Raw genomic sequence first — 17,776 nt, 5'->3', positions numbered from 1 at the left:
GCTTGGTTTAGCTTGGCTTGGTGGTTCTGCTCCATTTGACATTAGCCTGAGTCAGTCTCTTGGCCATCAGCATGGCGGCTGGGCCTGGCTGGGCTGGAAGGTCAGGGTCCTCCATGCAGCCGTTCTCTCTCTGTCTCTGTCTCTGTCTCTCTCTCTCTCTCTGGCTAACTTGGGCTGCTTCACAGCATGGCTGTCTCAAGGTAGTCAGACTTACTACATGGTGACTGGTCCGTAAAGGAAAGTGGAAGCTGCTGGGCCCCTTCCAGGCATGGCCGCCTCTCTGCCACATTCTGTTGGTCAAAGCAAGTTAGCTCTTTTTATTTTATTTACTTGTTTGACAGACAGAGATCGCAAGCAGGCAGAGGGGCAGGCAGAGAGAGGGAGGGGGAAGCAGGCTCCCCACTGAGCAGAGAGCCCGATGCGGGGCTTGATCCCAGGACCCCAGGATCGTGACCTGAGCCGAAGGCAGAGGCTTTAACCCACAGAGCCACCCAGGCACCCCGCAAGTTAGCTCTTGCAGGGTGACATGGTTTGTATGCATTGGGAGGGAAGGAATATTAATGACAGTCATCCTATCTCTCAGGGAGTAAAGGCCCAGGGATGAGGATGCAGGATGTAGGTTTGGACCAGGAACCAGATGGCTGGACTGACCAGGGAGGCGAAGTTTGGCCTTTCTACCCGGCGCACTGCCCTGTTCTTGGATGCCGTTCTTTTCTTCAGAAGCATCCCTAAGAGGGCCTGAATTTTCCAGAAGGCACCCAGGGTGGGAGCAGAAGGGGCTTCTGCTGATGCTCATATAGCTCCAAATCTATTTCGTCTCCCTCCCATTAATGCAGATGTTCTTCCTTGGGGTTTAAAAGGAACTCTTGAAATTATTTGCAAATGTTGATTATTTTTTTGGACCAAAAATCTGGATACAGAGAAGTGCCTAGCTTCCAAAAGGTAAAGAACCAGTATCTCACCTTGAGCTCAGTAAAATGTGATGCCCCTCTCCTGGCCCCCTCCATCACACCCACCATTCATTCCTGTACTCATTCATTCAGCTCATACAATCTGAGCCGCATTCTGGGGCTGCAGTGCCAGCCTTGTGAATGTTTTACTCTGGTAGAAAGACAGTCAATGCGCAGCCAAGCAAATAGTGATCTGATTTCAGCCAGTGCTCAGTCCACAAGGAAAGACACAACAGAGTAAGTTCATGAAGAAGAGGAGACAGCAATATATTTTAGGTGCTTGGCCAGCGGAGGGTTGCTCAGTGGAGATGACATCTTTGTAGAACCCTGCAGAGATCTGTGGGAAGTGTTCCAGGCTGACAGAACAGCATGTTCAAAGGCCCTGAGGCAATAATGAGTTGGCCCTGTTTGAAAAACTCAGAATGCTAGTTTTATCAAGTATATGAACAAGGCAAGTAGGTCCTAAGCATTAAGGTCAGAGAGGGGGTAGGAACCATATCATGGAGGATTTTATAGGCTACGGTAAAAGATTTAAGTATGATGAGGAACTATCAGAGGATTTTGACCCACGCAGCATCTATTTCCTGGGTTTGCAATCCCAGCTACCTCTAAGCTTTCTCTAGGACTTTGGGGAAGTCATTTATTTACCTAATTACCTAATTACCTAAAAGATGCACTTCCTGCATCTTTTAGTTGGAAATAATAATGACACTTACCTCAAAATGGTGTAGAGAGGATTAATACTCATAAGGAGTGGAGTATTAAATGGTGCCTGGCCCCTGGTAATCACTGGCATAGGTAATCAGTGGGCATTACCTATTACTTTAACCCTCTGTACCGTGTAATAGATGTTTACTCTGCTCACAACTGAACTTTTCTCCCTTTCACTTCCTACAAACCCCCAGGCACTTAGTCTCAGGAAGCCAGAGCAGCCTGTCCACAGAGCAGACACGGGATGAGAGCTCTGCATGTCAGGCTCCTGGCTGCTCTGTGGAATGTTCCAGATACCCAGTGGGGGTTTTCTCTCTTTCCTCCCCCTTTTGTTTTCTTTTCTAAGTCGGGGGTCAGGTGGGAAGTACAAAAAGTCCAGAAATGTCCCCTCCCAAGCTATTCAGGATTCACATTCAAATACTTCTGTTGATGAGAGGCTCAGCACTTGGGACAAAGTTAGGTTGGTAAGTCCTCTGTCCTTCTGTCTGATGTGGCCATAGGGGTTTGGCCCTCTCCCTGCCAATGCTCACTTCCATCACTGGAGATGCGTGGGGCCCTGCCCTTCTGGCTGGCACCCTCTGCCTTTCCCTGGGTCGGCATCTTGCGGGGTAGGAGTAGCTCTGTGGCAGGCAGCTCCAGGGTCTGCCCCCAGCCTGGGTGAAAGGCATCTTTACCTGCCTGGGCCCCGAGGACTGCCCTGGCCTGTAACTTGAGCATCGTCAGCAAGGCCGCGGCTGGCCGTGTCCTCTGACAGCCGGTGTATCCCAGCCTCCTGGTGTGCCCTAGATGCTGAGTCCTGGCTAAATGCCAGTGTTTGTGCTGTGCCTTTTATTAGGAGAGAGAGGGGCTTCCTAGGGTTGAAAAACCTGGGGCCCCCGTTGGGAGTGGACGGCAGGCGGAGGAATATTTCTGTGCATCAGGGAAGCTCTCTTACCCTGTGTCACTGTTCCAAGAAGGGATGTACCCGCCTAGATACTAGGATGTTGTTTCAACAGACCCCGGTGACAGCCGCATTACTTCCTTTTTCACATCCCCCCCATCTGTTTCTTCTGCTTATGTCGGAGGGCTGTTTCTCTTAGGACTTGCATTAGACGAAGCACAATGTTTCGTTTAGGAGTGTTAGAGATTTAGGAATCCCGTCTTTATCAAGTTGCTTAATGCAAGCTGTGCCATGAGAACGAAAAAGCATGAATTTTCCAAATATTTAACCATAAAACTTGGCGAGGGGAAGAGTGGTCTGATGCCACAGTGCTGGCGTGGGCTCTCACGTTGAAATTGGCTGAATCTGGGGCTGGTTTAGGTCCAAGATAGCATGATGGGCCAAGTCAGGGTTTTTGAAAGATATAAAGGCGAAAGCAAACTGCGTACACTCAGACCATCCTGACTCTAGCAAGATGCACCCTTTGACCCTGTGGGCATCTGTATTGGTCATGTCCTTTGGTGGGCGTAAGTAACAGCTGCTTTTCTGCATCTTAACCTTGAATTTAGAACAGTGGTGTTCTCAGGGCTGAGCTCTCTCATAACTGCATGCAAAAGTCCTCAGGGAGCTTTAGCAAAAGAAGAACTCTGTTGGGGGTGGGGGGGCAGTCAGGAGATTCCTGCTCAACATGAGACATGACCCAGGAATTTGTTATCAAATTTGTAATTAAAACAAAATAAAACAAAAAAACCCTAGTTCTGGTCTCAGAAACAGAAGGAAGGCCACTTCCAAGGCAGCAGGATTATCACCACCCAGGGGGAGCTATGCCCAAAAGAAGGGGAGAAACAGGGAAGAAGGGAGAGGAGAGAGAATGAAAGGGCGACTTTGACACTGGGGGGCAACCAGAGGGAACTAGGTGTGAGCCAGTCCGCTTGCGGACTCTTCCGCGCTTTCCATCTCCCTCACTGCGGCTTTGTAGTCAGTCTTCAGCCAGGGAGCGTAGATTCTGTGCATTTCTATAGGGATTTGAGGATCCGCCTGTGAAATTCTATTCCCTCCCCACCAGAATAGTCCCACGTGGTGTTGATGCCCCGCTAGGTGCGACTCCCCCAACCCTGGGATTCTGTGCTTGCAAATTCCTTCCGTTTCAAACGTCTCACCGCCTGTGTGGGCGTCTCCGTGTTCTCTAGGTTGTGCTGGTGGGAAATATGGCCCCGATTCCAGGGTTTCCCGCGTGGTTGCGTCGGGACTCGCTCTGTCGCCCTCTCTAGGAGGCCACACTGCGCTCCTCCGTGGCTCCCAGGGCTTCCTGTCGTTCCAGCCAGAGCTGCCAGCCGTGTCCAGGTCACTGCGTGCGCAGTGTAGAACCGTGGCCCGGAGACCAGGTCAGGGGCTGTAAGGGGTTCTCCCCGCCCCAGCAGGCCTGCAGTGCTCCGGGGGCGTGCCCGGGGTGGTGGGGGGGCTCATGCGTCCGCCGCGCCGCTGCGGGGAGCCGGAGCATCCCCTTCCCCGTGGCGCACGCTGGTGGTCAGCTGCGAAGACTTCGCGGGCGTCCGGGGAGCGTCTGGAGGCCCGATGGCCACCTGTCAGCCTTCCCGCAGGTCGGCCGCCCCCTCCGCCGGACGCCCCGCACAGTGTGTGACAGCCGGGGAAGCGGGCACCGGTTTGGTCTGGTTGGCAGGGGGGGGCCGGGGTCTGGCCTGTTGAACGGACCAGGCGGATGAGGCGGGAGGGGTCGCTGGCCTTCCCGCAGCCCAGCGGGGCCCGAGCCGACACCGCAGACCAGCCCGTGCCGCTGCTCTGCGTCTGGAACAGATGCCCCCGTGGGCCCTCCTTCCTGCAGTTTCCCGCCACCTCACAGCTGCTCTCCCTCTGGGGTGTCCTGGCGGCACAGGGCACAGACACAACCCGGGCTCCTATCCCCACCCCCCCGCCCCGCCAGGGCGCAAAACGGCTGCAGGAGCCCCGTCCTTCGCCCGTGGTCTCGTGGAGGACTGCGGCTGGGCTTCCGCGGGTCTTAGCTTTAGTGAGGGCGGAACTGGCGTTTGATAGGACTCGGGAGGAGAAGGAGCGGCCTTTCGCGGCTGGGTACCAGGCCCGTCCACGGCGGGCTGCGGTGCTGCCCGTAGGCTGGGGTGGCCTGAGGCCACAAGGACAGATCAGGCCTGGAGCCTGGGGCGGCTCCAGGGGCCGAGGCAGCGCACGCGGGGTGCAGCCCGCCCCTCCTCCGACGCCTCGGCTCAGACGCCTGGGCAGCAACCCTGGGCTCTTCGCGACGGCTCAGTTCAAATGGTCACTCTCTGAATTAGAAACACATGTTGAGTTCAGAAAGACAAGCCGCGGCCAGGAGTGATCTTTCCAGAATGAGCAAAATGCTGTCCCAGTCTTTGTAATGCGTGTATCTGCGTTGGAAACGACATGTGATACGGTGATGCTGGGGAGCCGGCCTAAGCTGGGGGTAAAGGGGGCGGGGCTGGGGAATGACGGGACCCAGGGCAGCTTTGTCTTCACGGCCCTGACGGATATCCCTTGGAGCAGTCAGCCGCTTACAGCAAGCATGGGTGCCCTTCACAAGGAGATCAGTGGAGGGTGTCTGTTTATTCTTTTCCCTCTGGCTTCCACTCTGTGTGACAAGCCTGGGTGTTGAAGGAGTGATGGATGTAAAAGAATGGTCTGAGACCCCCAGAATGACGAAGACTTTTGGCCAAAATTCAAGTGCCTAATGCAATGGCTGGCGGGGAGTTAGGGTGTGGCCCCTATACCTGCCATCCTTCTAAGCTTCATTCATTCACCAAACACTTAAATGTCTCAATGTGATGTGGCCCTGTGCCAAACTGGAGGATAAAATCTCGGTAAAATGTGTCCTCAATGGCTCATCATCCAGCATGACAGGAATGATATTAAAAAAACTGAAAGAGCTCCCAGAGGCTCAAAGTGCTTCAAGGTTCAGAGGTGGGATTGTTCAAGCTCTGTTAGGCAGATCCCTGCTGGCTTCCTGGGAGAGGTGGTGTCTGAACCGGGTCTTCAGGGAAGGTGCTGGAAGAAGCTGTCTTAGGGAGTGGGAACACTAAAAGCAAAGATGCAAAGGCAGAGAAGCTCCGAGGAGGGTAAGGCACCAATGAGGACACTGAGGCTGCAGGAGGAGTTGGAGCAGGTGGGGGAACTCGGGATGTCGGGAGAGATTCGGCTGGATTTTATGAGCATTGGGAAACAACTGCAGATTTTCGAGCGATCCTATGTCCAGAAAGCTTTCAAAAAGGGCATTCTGAAAAAGGTGTGGAAGGAGGAGCCAAAGTATTTCAGGATTAGAATCAGCAGGACTTAGCAACAGAGCGTGTGTGTGTGTGTGTGTGTGTGTGTGTGTGTGTGAAAGTGCGTGTGAGTGAGAGAGAATATGACTGAGTGGCTGGACGCAGGGCCTGGGAGAATGCTGGTGGCTTTCAGAGAAAGAGCGCTGGTTCGGAGAGTGTGGTAGGAACAGGTAAGAAAATAAAGACCAGTTCAGGGGGCTTGTACTTTGCTGACCACCATCCACTGAGGACTGAGGGAAAGTGTTTACTTTTAAATTTTGGATGGAGACACATACACGTGGACTACAGGACAGGAGCCCTAGGTGGGGGGTGGGGAAGGAAAGAGGCCTGAGGAGTGACGTGGATGGGGCAGCACCAGAAGGGAAAGGGGGGGCGGGGGGGGCACGGGGTGAGGAGGAGGGAACGGAGGACAGATGCACAGTGCAGGCTGGTGCGCTTGCATTGGAAGGCAAGGGTAGAAACAGGCCCTCGGAGAATGTCTTCTTCAGTTACGTTTCATAAAAATAAATAAACTCGTACTGAAAGGCTTATAAGGAAACCACCCCCTGTCCCCACCTGTCCCTGGAACTTCTAGCTCCAGAGGCAGCCACATGCAACTGATATTTACCTCTATATTTCTAAATTGACTATTAATTTTAAATATCTCTCTATATAGATATTATGTGTATCGTATTTAGACATTACATAGCAAGTATCAGCTATCAGCATTAGTTTATGTATTAGGCTCACTCATAGCTCTCCTGCTTCCCCGCCCCCCCCCCAACTCCCACTAGAATTTACCACTAATCAGTGGTCGATATTTATGCTGTTATGAGCTAAATAGTTCAATATAGCTGAATATGATTATGTTGCATTTTGTTTTGCTCTTCTTTGAATTAGTAGCAGTGTTATACTATTATTTGCTAGATTTTATGTATCTACTTTGGATTCTTCTTACCCTAGGGTATCCTCTCAATATAATTTTCTATTCCATATAAAGTAGCAGATCATTTGTTGGTTCCATTTTTATTTTATTTTTTTTTTTAAATTCATGACCTCCCCTCTGGAGTTCTCTCTTTCCGATTCCATCTGGACGGCTTCTTCTCCGGACTTGCTAAAGGGCTTTCAGTTTGAAACTTGCTTTACTACCATCCTAGAAATTTCTTGAACCTCTCTTGTTTTGGGCTGTTTGCTCTTTTTCATGGTTTACTTGTTTCAGTGGAACATGTTTTCTAAGCTTTTTAAGAGGCCTGATAGTTTTTTTTTTAAATATTTCATGTCTGAAAATATTTATTCTTGAATCATAATTGATGGATATTTTGGTTGGGTAGAGAATTCAAGATCAGCAATGATGCCCTCAAAATTTGAAGACATTGCTCTCTTGTCTTCTAGTTTCTGTTGTTGAGAAGCCTGATGATGCTCTTTGGATTTAAAATCACTTTAAAAAAATTTTTTCCCCTGAAAGCTTATAGGATCTTCCCTTTTCCTCAGTGTTCTGAAAATGCCTTGGTTTAGGTCTTTTATTTAATAATTGTGCTGGAATCAAATTGTGTGTGTGTGTGTGTGTGTGTGTGTATTTGATGCTTCTCACCTTACCACCTCATTTTCCGTCCTATGTCTGTTTTTCTGATTTTTTTCTTGGAAGATTTCTGGACTAATTTTCTTTCTTTTTTTTTTTTTTTGGACTAATTTTCTTTTGGTGCCCTTCCTGTTGTCCATCATTTCATCTTCCTGTTCTACCTTCTGAAAGATTTCCTTGATTTTCTCTATGAAACTCTTTCATTGAATGTGCTTATTTTGGCAAGCATATATTTATTAGCAAAGGCTCTTCCTGATTGTGATTATGCCTTTTTATACCACTCCATACTTGCATTGCTGATGGTGGCTTTGGTGTTGTTTTTGGTTTTGTTATTTATTTATTTATTTGAGAGTTTTACATGTTTCTTTTCTTGCATGGTGTATTTCTTCAGAATTTCTTTTCATTAGTTGGATGACTTGTTTTAGTCTGTTTCTTTTTGGAGGCTCTCCTTGCATACCATGTGATCTTGACCATGGTTCATATTTGAAGGTGAGGCACTGGATAAGATTTCATGCTGATGGGCTTCATTATGGGGTCAATTTGAAGATTCTCCCTTTCTCCAACCTAAGCTGTAAGTAAGTGTCCTGGGAGCTGAGAAGGGAAAGAGGGTTGGGAGCCTCCTGAATCAATGGGCAGATTTTGTGTTTCCAAACTGTTCTCTCCTGTCCTCCATTGTCGCTGATGTCCCCATGTCTGCAGTCCCTCTCTCACAATTTCTATCTAACCCAACGCTTCTCAACGATGGTTTTGAAGAGAATTGAGGCCTGATGCTGTTCCATTGAATGATGTGAATTCCCTTCTCTTGCATCTAAGTGTTAGCTCTGTATTACCCTTCTGATGACTGAGAAAGTGGTGAAGCATTCTCCATAGGGTGTAATTCTGTCATGGAGCCCTGGTCAGTTCCTTTGGGGCTGGGCGTGTGTGAGCTTCATGGCTCTTTGGTGGAAGGGGAGCATGTGTTTGATCGCTGTAGTTACCTTACTGAGTTTGGAAACAAGACAGTGGGTCAAAATGCAATCACTGATTTTGCCTGGACTTCATCGTATAGTTTTGGGACCTGGGCACTGCCAACACCATACCGACAGTAGAGGTGGGTGGGGTTTGGTTTTGAGGCCTGTATCTGCCAGTCCTGGTTATTTTTAGCTGCTTCATGGGCCCTCAGGAAACCTTCCTGGAAGCCTGCCTGGTTCCAGGAATGTATTCATAGGAGGAAGGGGAGGCAGCTTCCTGGTGTGTCACAGCGCCATCCCACGAGGGCAGGGAAATGTGAATCAGCGGGTTCCTCCCGTGGAAATTCCCTCAGTTGGCGATCTTAAGACTGTGGCAAGAGGCGTAGGGTGTTTCTGCTCCTTTGGGGCCTGTGCCTACTGCAGAGGAGCCTCCAGCTCCCTGATGCCTCCTGGGGTCATGGTGGCAGCTGCATTCAGCAGGGCCTCGACTTGTGACCGAGGAAACATAAGGTGGTTGGGGGCAGTGGGTCCTGTTCAGTAATTCGTGACACACCTGTGGTATCATCATGTGGAGAAATCCGAAGTTTCAAGTTTCAGTGCTGGGGCTAAGAGTGGTGCTGCTTTGGGGAGTGCAGCCATTGTGTAGAAAGGTTGAAAATCCTCCCCCTACCCCTTGAGCCCTGGTCCCGCTGGCCTCACCAGCTTCTGGGTGACTTGAGGGTAGCTTGACCTGGGGCCCATCTTCTGAAGCTGTGAGGCACGCTGTCCCCACGCTGGGGAGGCTGCTCTGGGCTTGCCAGGCCAGTGCCCACGATGCTGTTGCTGCTGCATGCACAGCCACCAGCCACATACCTGCCTAGGGTGCTGAGCCTGTAGGGTTAGCCTAGGGAGGAGCCTGGGCTGAGCAGTCATGTCTGAGGTTTTTAACCCTGCCTGTTTCTCTCCATTTTCCAAATGCTCAGCGGAGGAGCCCTCTGAAGCACCCCCATCTGGAGGAAAGGCCCCACAGGTGCCTGGAAAGCCCTCCCGCCCAGCTCTGGTGGAGGCCCCCACAGAGGCCTCTCATCCCGAGCCGACTCCTCTGCCAACACCAAGTGCTCCCCCGCTTTCTGAGGACCCCAGAAAACGGCCACACATGGGCCAGCAGCCCATCCTGCCCAAGAAACCCCCACAGCCGTTGCCCCCGCCAGCATGGCCAGGCTGGACAGGGCTGCCCTTCTTGCCCGGCTCCACTGGGGTCATCATGGAGACTGGAGAGGCGGGGCCTCCGGGGAGGATGGGCATGTCGGGGAGGGGCCTGCCCCAAGGAGTGGACGGCCAGTCGGGGCAGCGGCCCATCCCTAGTACCGAAGGCTTCGCGGGAGCACCAGGTAAGTCCCCCGCAGCTGGCACATCTGAGCCTGGGGGTTGGGGAGGTTGGGTGTTGTGAGAATATATGGAGGGTCAGCCTGAGCCTTAGGGGGTCTGCTGCAGGGTCGTTCCCGGTGCAAGTTCCAAAAAGCTCTTTAGAGGTGCTGAGGGATGAGTTCATGCTGATTAAAACCCCAGAGGCCAGGCAGCCCCAAGGATAGTGCAGTAAACACCGCATCCCTCTTCTGGTAGGACACGTACCTGGGACTCCCAGTGTGGCCTGGGAGCCTGCACAGCAGTGGAGAATGCCACCCCTCGGGGTGGGTGGGCCAGAAGGTTCAGGCTCAGATCTCAGGGACGTGACCCCAAGCTTTGGGGCCTGGGGCAGCTTTGTCACCCCTGTAAGACTCAGTTCCTTCACAGGCAAAAAGCAGGGTAAATAGTAGGAGCCTAGAGGTTGGAGGAGAAAGCCTTGTTCATTGCGTGGCCAGGAAGGGCTATTTGTGAGCTGGGCGGGGCGGGGGGGGGGGGGGGACGGTGTTGAGGCAAGGCAGGAGGGAGGAGAAAAAGGGAGCGAGCCTGTGTGGGACTCCTGCTGCGTGCCAGGGACTGAATCAGGGGCTGGCTCTGCAGTAGCTGTGCTCGCTGCACTGTGCTGTCCGTAGTCATTCCGTTCAACAGATGGGGGACCAGAGGCTCGGGGCCTGGACAGGGAAGCAGGGTGCTGCGTGGGACAGAGCAAACCCCAGCAGGCTGACCCCAGCAGGGAGGGTCTGGTGCCCCCGGGGCCCCTGAGGTGCCATGGCCTCCAGGCAGGAGGGGCCTGTGCTGGGAACACGAGAAGCCATGGGTGCTTTGTTCCTGCTCAGCCTCCCCAAGCTGCAGCCATCACAGCTCTCCGCCAGGCGCCTGTGCCTCTCTGGAGAGGACAGTTTTCCTCCTGTTCGCGCCATGCCTTACAGCTGGTTATAGTCTAGGACGCCGTTTGTCCCTCCGCACTTCTAGCCCCCGCCCCCACACATGCATGCAGGAAAGACGGAGTCTAGCATCCTCTTCTCTCCCCCAGCCAGCTTGCCCTCAGGGCTCTTCTCTGCTCCGGGAAAAGTGGGCTAGTGAGGAAGCAGGCACAGTGGGGACACGACTGTGCCTCTGCTCCTGGGAAGGCAGCTTGGAGTGGGGGCCTAGGTCTAGGTCTATTTAAAGAAATAGCATGAAGATCAGGGAGAAAAAGTGGGGCTACCGTTTGACATTCGACCCTATTTTGTTTTCCAGGATACCCCTACTCCCCTCCGGCAGCCCCCCCAGGTACGTCTGCTGGGAGACCAGGGCCGCCTCTGCCCCTCTCCTGCCTGTCCTACCTCCTCCCTCTGGGCTGATAATGTGGGTGGAAGTCGGGGTCCACCAAAGGGGCGGGGACCACTCCTGACTGGACTGAGCCCTCAGAGAGGGGCAGAGTCAAGCCTGAGACCAGGACTTTCCCTCAGACATCAACCCTGAGCTCGTGGAGTTGGCCAAGAGGCTCCCTGGCTGGGTCTGTGCCTGGTGTGGCCGTGCCCAGCTTCCCAGTGCCCCACTCCATGCCCGCCCTGAGCCCCCCGATGCCCACACACGCCCAGTGTCACGCAGCGGCTCACACATGCCTGTGGCCTCACAGGCCCACCCCCCGCCTGTGCATGTCCCACTGCTCAGCAGGCCTGGCTACTGGCCTGACCAGGACTGGTCTGGCCCTTGCGTGTGAGCACTTGGTGTCCCACGGTGCTCTACCACCTTAAGGCAAGAGTACGGTGAGGCTGCCCGTCCAGCCTGGCACAGAGGCCTCAGTGATCCAGGCCCTGATCTCTGACCCCTGTACACGCTCCGTGTCCTCTCGGCTCCAGGGGTTCCAGTGCCTTCTCTGGTGTCTTTCTCGGCGGGGCTCACCCAGAAGCCTTTCCCCAGCGACGGGGGCGTCGTCCTCTTTAACAAAGTGCTGGTTAACGATGGAGATGTGTACGACCCCGACACCGGTAAGCTTGGAGACTGTGTGCGACTGCATCTCCCGTCGATAGCGCCTCCTGTCTGGTCGGCTTCCCTGGGTCCTGGGTGCGGGGAGCGCCACACGGAGCAGCTGCGGGCACGTGAGGGACCAGCTGGCCCGGGGTGCTTTTCCCAGCTTTGTGTGATTTTACGAAGACATTTCCAGCTCACAGGCTGCGGGGCGGGTGGGCGGGCGTGCGGGTGTGCAGTAACATTTTTTAGTCCTGAGGTCAGCATACCAGCCCTTGGCCCATGCTAGGGGAATCATTGTTTGTGGAGGTTGTGGGGCTCTGCCTGCCAGTCACTGTGCCCCGGCGCCTTCCTGCTGTCCCTCCATGCCATTGGGAGGCCCTTTTCAGTATCTGTTGTTCTCATACCCTGAGACAGGACAGGTGGGAGACAAATCCCCGGCCCTGTCCCCTTCAGAAGCTGATTATGACCAGAGCCAAAAAAGGGGACAGCATTCCATCCAAAAGGGGCCAGACCATGTTTGTGGGGTCTCCTGCCTCGGGAACAGAACCACTCCTGCTCTGGGTCAGGATTCTGCCTGTGGCACCTGAGTTGTCCCCAGCCCCTGAGGATAGTGAGGACTGAGGTCACCTCAGATTCCTATTGTGTAGGTTTCCTCCTTTCTGCCACACCTGAGCCTGGGTTTTTGTCCATCTTTGTCCCCGGGGACTGGAGTCAGACCTTTCCTGAAAGGCCAGCGTGTCAGGGCCCCACTTCTCTGCCGAGCCCATGGCAGCCTGGAGGCAGGTACCTGGGTGTCCCCGGGGCAGGTCAGGGCAGAGACCCGAGGCAGGTGCTGAGGCCCAAGCAGCCAGGCGGCCTTTCCTGAGTAGGCCACAGACTCTGAGTAGCCGGTCTCTGAGCCCATCAAGCGCCAGCGTGCTGAGGGACCCCCACGGGTCTTCCCTGAGGAGCTGCATGATGGCAGGTGGGAGTTCAGGGAGGTTACGAGGAGGCAGATGAAACGGGGTTCCTTCATGGCAGAGTTTTTAGTCCTCCGCCTCCTGTCTGCCCGCATGGCTACTAACAAATCCCACAGTGGTTCTTAAGTTTTACTGAGCATGAAAATTACCTGCAAAACTTGGAAAAATGGAACTCGGTGTCCTCCAGGCCAGTTGAAGTCAAGCTCAGGACTCTGCTGCTGCTTATTTTTTAAAAATATTTTTGAGAGCGAGCGAGCGAGCATGAGGAGAGGGGCAGAGGGAGAAGCAGACCCCCCACTGAGCCCGGGGAGCCCAATGCATGGCTCCATCCCAGGGCCCTGAGATCCTGACCTGAGCCATAGGCAGACAGGTAACCGGCTGAGCCACCCAGGGGCCCCAGGACTCTGGATTTCTGACCTGCTCTTGAGGTGCAGAAGTAGGCTGGGGTGCGAGACGTATCTTAGCTTCCAGAGACCTTTACTTTCCCTGCAAGTACAGCCTCCTCCTGGGGCCCTCCCTCCATGCTGCCTTGGTGGTGGGGACAGCTTGTCCACAGTGGCTTCATTTCTGGCACATTCCAGGATGCCCAGCCCAGAACTGTATCTTCTTGTTGAGCAGTTCCTCATTAAAAGAAGTTCTGGGGAATCCTGAATGTGGATTCAGTACAGGCAGTCTCCAAGCGAGGGAAGAGGCCATGGGCTCAGAGTGCTGGGACCAGGTCTGTTTTCAGGGTCCAGGTGCCTCTCAGGAAGACTGTGGAATGCCGGAGAACTCACCCTTACAAGCTGGGAAGACAGCAGGGTGGCCTGGCATGTGCTCTTTTTTCAGGGCAGGTAAAGACCCAGCCCCTGAGGTTCCCTCTCAGCTCCGGGGTGGCCCTCTGTTCTGTCACTCTTGGCCTGTGATCAGGGTCCATGTCCAGCCCCCTCCCCACAGCCCATGGGAAGTGGCTGCTCCTGCGTTGCGGATGGGCTCCGACTCTTCTGGGTTTGGGGCCAGTTGCCGCTTTGCAAATGGTACATCTACAAATCCATCTCTTCTTCCTCAGGCCGTCTCTGTATCTCTGAGCACTGCTTCCCCAGGCCCAGAACCTGGCTTATATCTGGCCATGAGTGGATGCCACCTGTATACTGGTCCAAGACAGGCAGCCTGGCTGGCTCTTCTGCATGAGGGCTGGCTGTGGTCTCTCCCACAAGCTCTGTGGGTTCTTTTTGGTCCCCTCTCCTCAGGAGGCAACTCAACCATTTTGTAGATTTGGGGCCCAGCACACAAGTTGTGAGGCTTATTCTCAGTGGCTCTTGGGGAGCTTTGCATCCTGGAGAAAACTCCCAAATGGCAACCAGAATCTGGGTGGCTGCTGCTGCTCCACTACACCTTGGGTGGCGGGTGGAGGTGGGAGCCGGCCCCAAGCTGGGCCTTGGCCTTGTGTCTCCACACCTGTGCTGCACACACAGCACCACGGAGGCTGGTGTATCTTGCTGCTGGGAACGTTAGAGGGTCTGAGCTCTCTCCCAGCAAGGCTGGGTAGTTGTCTCCATGCATGCTGCACGGCTGCAGGGGCAAGTTCTTCTGAGGCCTGCTCTGGGTGGAGGGGAGTTACAGTGATCGTACCACATGCTGGGGGGTTTGTAGAATTTGTTCTCTTCTGGGTGTTACAGCAGAAGATGGGGTCTCACCATGAGGACTGGGTTTGTTGTTAAGAGCAGTGCTAGCTAAGGGGGTCTGTTGCTTGGTGGGTGTAGGGCAGCTGCAAATAGAAAAGGGCTACCTTACCTCTATGGGCTGGGTGACCAACTCTCCCAGTTTTTCTCCTGAGACAGTCCTGGACAGATGGTTAGTCTCCCAAATCTGGGTTAACTGACAGCCTGTGCCAAAGGTGCTGTGACGGTGTCCCATGAGTATCTGCCTTCCTCCTCACAGGCATCTTCACGGCTCCATATGATGGGCGCTACCTGATCACGGCCACCCTCACGCCGGAGAGGGATGCGTATGTGGAAGCTGTCCTGTCGGTCTCCAATGCCAGTGTGGCCCAGCTGCATACAGCCGGCTACAAGAGGGAGTTCCTGGAATACCACCGGCCCCAGGGGGCTCTGCACACTTGTGGGGGCCCTGGGGCGTTCCACCTCATCGTGCACTTGAAGGCAGGAGATGGTGTCAACATCGTGGTGACTGGGGGCCGGTTGGCTCACACGGACTTTGACGAAATGTACTCCACGTTTAGTGGGGTCTTCTTATATCCTTTCCTTTCTCACCTTTAGGGTGGCTGGGGAAAGATAGTCACTAAGAACTGGGAAGCCTTAATATATGCAGTTTCTGTTGTATGTATGGAGCACTGGTCTAGTTTCCTGCAAACATCCCAACACCTTCCCCAAGATCCAGGCCCGACGGGGCTGCCGAGGCCACACACCCGAGCGTCCCCAGTGGGTGGCAAGGACACATGTGCCTGGCCGCGGCCTCCTGTTCTGCCCGGCTACCTGAGAAGCGGGGTCCCCCCTATCCCGCGGCCACCGGCCCTGGCACCGCGTCCGCAAGAGCTCTGCTCACGGGACTGATCTGGTGCCCCCTGCGGAGTGTGACCTGCTGCCAGGAGGGGAGAGCTGCTGGGCTACAGGGCAGAGGGGATGTGGCTGGCAACAATGGGCTCGTGGCCACATTCTTTATTCCCAGAGCCTGCAGGAGAGAAGGTTAAACACTGAAATGCTGAAATCACATGTGCTGTCACAGAGACTGGGGGTCGTGGTGCGGGCTGGCCCGGGAGACTGAGCAGCCTGGGGGGCTCCTTGAATGACCTGTACATGTGAAGTGCAAAGACAGGGAGTGTCAATAAAGATGTAAAACCACTGTAAGTTATTGAAGTCTGGTACCATATGGATTGAGAGGTGTTGCTAAAAAGCAAACAGCAGAAAGGTAATTGACTTTTTAAAAAATGGCTGTAGAAAGTAAGCTTGAAGAAATCAATCTCAAGTATCTAATTGTTACCCCTCACTATGCAAGCTACACGCTTTTTCTTTCCTTGTAAAAAAAAAACCCCAAAACAAAAACAGATGGGTTTGGAGGTCAAGGCCCCCCGTGAGGCCTGCAGCTAAAGAGGGGCTCCTCCAGGGGATGCTTAAAATTCACATCTAATCAGCAGCTGCCTGAGCTGAGGAGCTCGTTCGCTGCACAGCTCACAGCAGATGTGGCTTTAAGGATTCTCGGGTTCCCAGGCAACAATAGGCCCAACATAAAACTGATCACAGACTGAAAGCTGAGATCATCAGAGAAAAGCAGGAATCTTCCCATGGAGAGTACGTTCTGTTCCAGGGAAACCCAGGCATGTTGCTCCTTTATCAGCAGCCACAGAAACCTCTAGGACATAAGACCCTTAGCTTCAGGTGGTCCCCGCTCAACAGGCTGGTAAAATCTGTTGGCCGATCAAGAGCCCAAGGGGAGAAAAGTCCCCTAGAGCCCCAGGGAAAGATGCGGATCAAAGAAACAAGTCTCCTGGGCCTGAGATCAAGCCACTGGATACTCTTATGCTATAAAAAAAATGCTGTGAGCTTCCAGGACTGCTTGCAAATGCGGTAACAGGGTGGCCACTGGACATGTCCGACAGGAGCCTTCTTCCTCATTCCCTTACCCCAGGTAGGGAGAAGTGACCAAGAACTGCCACTTTGTGGTTTTAGAACTTTAAAATCTGGATCTCTCTGTCCAGGAGTTGAGGGTGGTGGTGGGGGGGAGCATTCTCTTTCCCCATTTCTATAGCTGGGGAATTGGCTAAAGGTGGCTGTCAGAGTCTGTCTGCCCTAGAAATGACTCATGCAAAAAAACCCAATGCAGTGGAGTATTTTCAGGAAAACCCAGTTGGCACATGGACCTACTTTCGCCCTCTTTCCCTCACACCCCCTGTAAAGACCTTAGCGCCAAAGGGGACAAATGTTCAACAGCTGGAAAGGCAGGGGCCAGACAGAAGGGAGCCAGTGACTGCTCTTTCTGCTCCATGGTTGGTTCTCTAGAGCACTGAGTGAAGCGTGGTCCTCCTCTCTCAATGCACCCTCACTCACTGAGAAACAGGAATTTCAGCTCTGTGTATCCAAGATTGGCAAGGTAAACGAAGTCTAATCACAGCAGCTCCTGTGTTTACGTCAAGATAAAATAGAATGACAGCTACATCAGGGCTCCTTCTGCAATTATTTCCACAACCGTGCATTAATCGAGCTTTCTCAGTGGCCCTATCATCTTTCCTGCGGTTTCTCACGAGTGGTTTGAAAGGAGTGTCTGTGATCAGAGGGACAGAACCAACGCACACTTGCACATCTACAACATGCCTTCGCATGTATCTGCACTCACTTCCTGAACACGCTTCTTTCTTCCCTTACACTGTCCTATCAAGGGAAGGGAAAAGGCAGGCTGCACCCTGACGAGCTGCAGGGATGAGCCTTTGCTGCTTCACCCCCAAGCACTGGGAGCTGGCTCCTTTACAGTCAACTTCCCTCCGAGTGCATCCTTTCTGTTCCCTACGTACACCCCAAAGAACCCCAGGGCCCCTCACCCTGCGCTCATGTCAAGACAAAGCAGCAGGACAGGACAAGCTTTCCTGTACATGAAAGTAGGCTCTCAAGGGTGGCTTTGGCATGCCTGTCCAGCACATGCTGCATCTGGTGGAGCCCAGCAATTTGAGGGAATAAGAAGACACTCATTAAGTAGTATGTGGGGTTTGGTTTTTGATTCAAGATCACTTTGACTCTCCTAGGCTGATGAGAACATCAGAACTGCTAAGTGGTACTCACCCGGAGGGAGGGGTTCCTGAAAGGTGGGGTGGCAAAGGCTCTGAGCAGGCCTCTTGGGGGACCCCTGATGGGCTGAGGGCTGGTGGGGGAGTCCAGCCTAGAGGATGCCAGGGAGAACACACCAGGAATTACATATGTATGAATGAATCATTCTCTGGCAGAACCTACAAAGCAAGAGAGGTTGGTTCCTGGGAGTGTAGCCTCACTTTTGGAGTCAGGTTTTATAAAAATAAGCACCAAAAAGAGGTCCTTTCTGTAGATGAATTTTAGTGTCAGCAGAGATCAAAATGCTAATTTATGGAAATTATCA

At 53.4% G+C, this 17,776-nt stretch overlaps 1 protein-coding gene across 1 annotated transcript in view; it reads left to right on the top strand.

Moving 5' to 3' along the window:
• Positions 1-15,543, top strand: part of EMILIN2 (elastin microfibril interfacer 2) — a 55,114-nt gene extending 39,571 nt beyond the window's left edge. The window contains exons 5-8 of the mRNA XM_059410020.1: positions 9,362-9,769; positions 11,022-11,054; positions 11,627-11,755; positions 14,618-15,543. Coding sequence (XP_059266003.1) covers positions 9,362-9,769; positions 11,022-11,054; positions 11,627-11,755; positions 14,618-14,955 — 908 coding nt within the window. The 3' untranslated portion in view covers positions 14,956-15,543. The remainder of the gene's footprint in view (positions 1-9,361; positions 9,770-11,021; positions 11,055-11,626; positions 11,756-14,617) is intronic.
• Positions 15,544-17,776: the final 2,233 nt, after the last annotated feature.

Source organism: Mustela nigripes, chromosome 8 (genome assembly GCF_022355385.1).
Source record: "Mustela nigripes isolate SB6536 chromosome 8, MUSNIG.SB6536, whole genome shotgun sequence".
Lineage (NCBI taxonomy): Eukaryota > Metazoa > Chordata > Mammalia > Carnivora > Mustelidae > Mustela > Mustela nigripes.
This window is presented reverse-complemented; position numbering and strand designations above follow the sequence as displayed.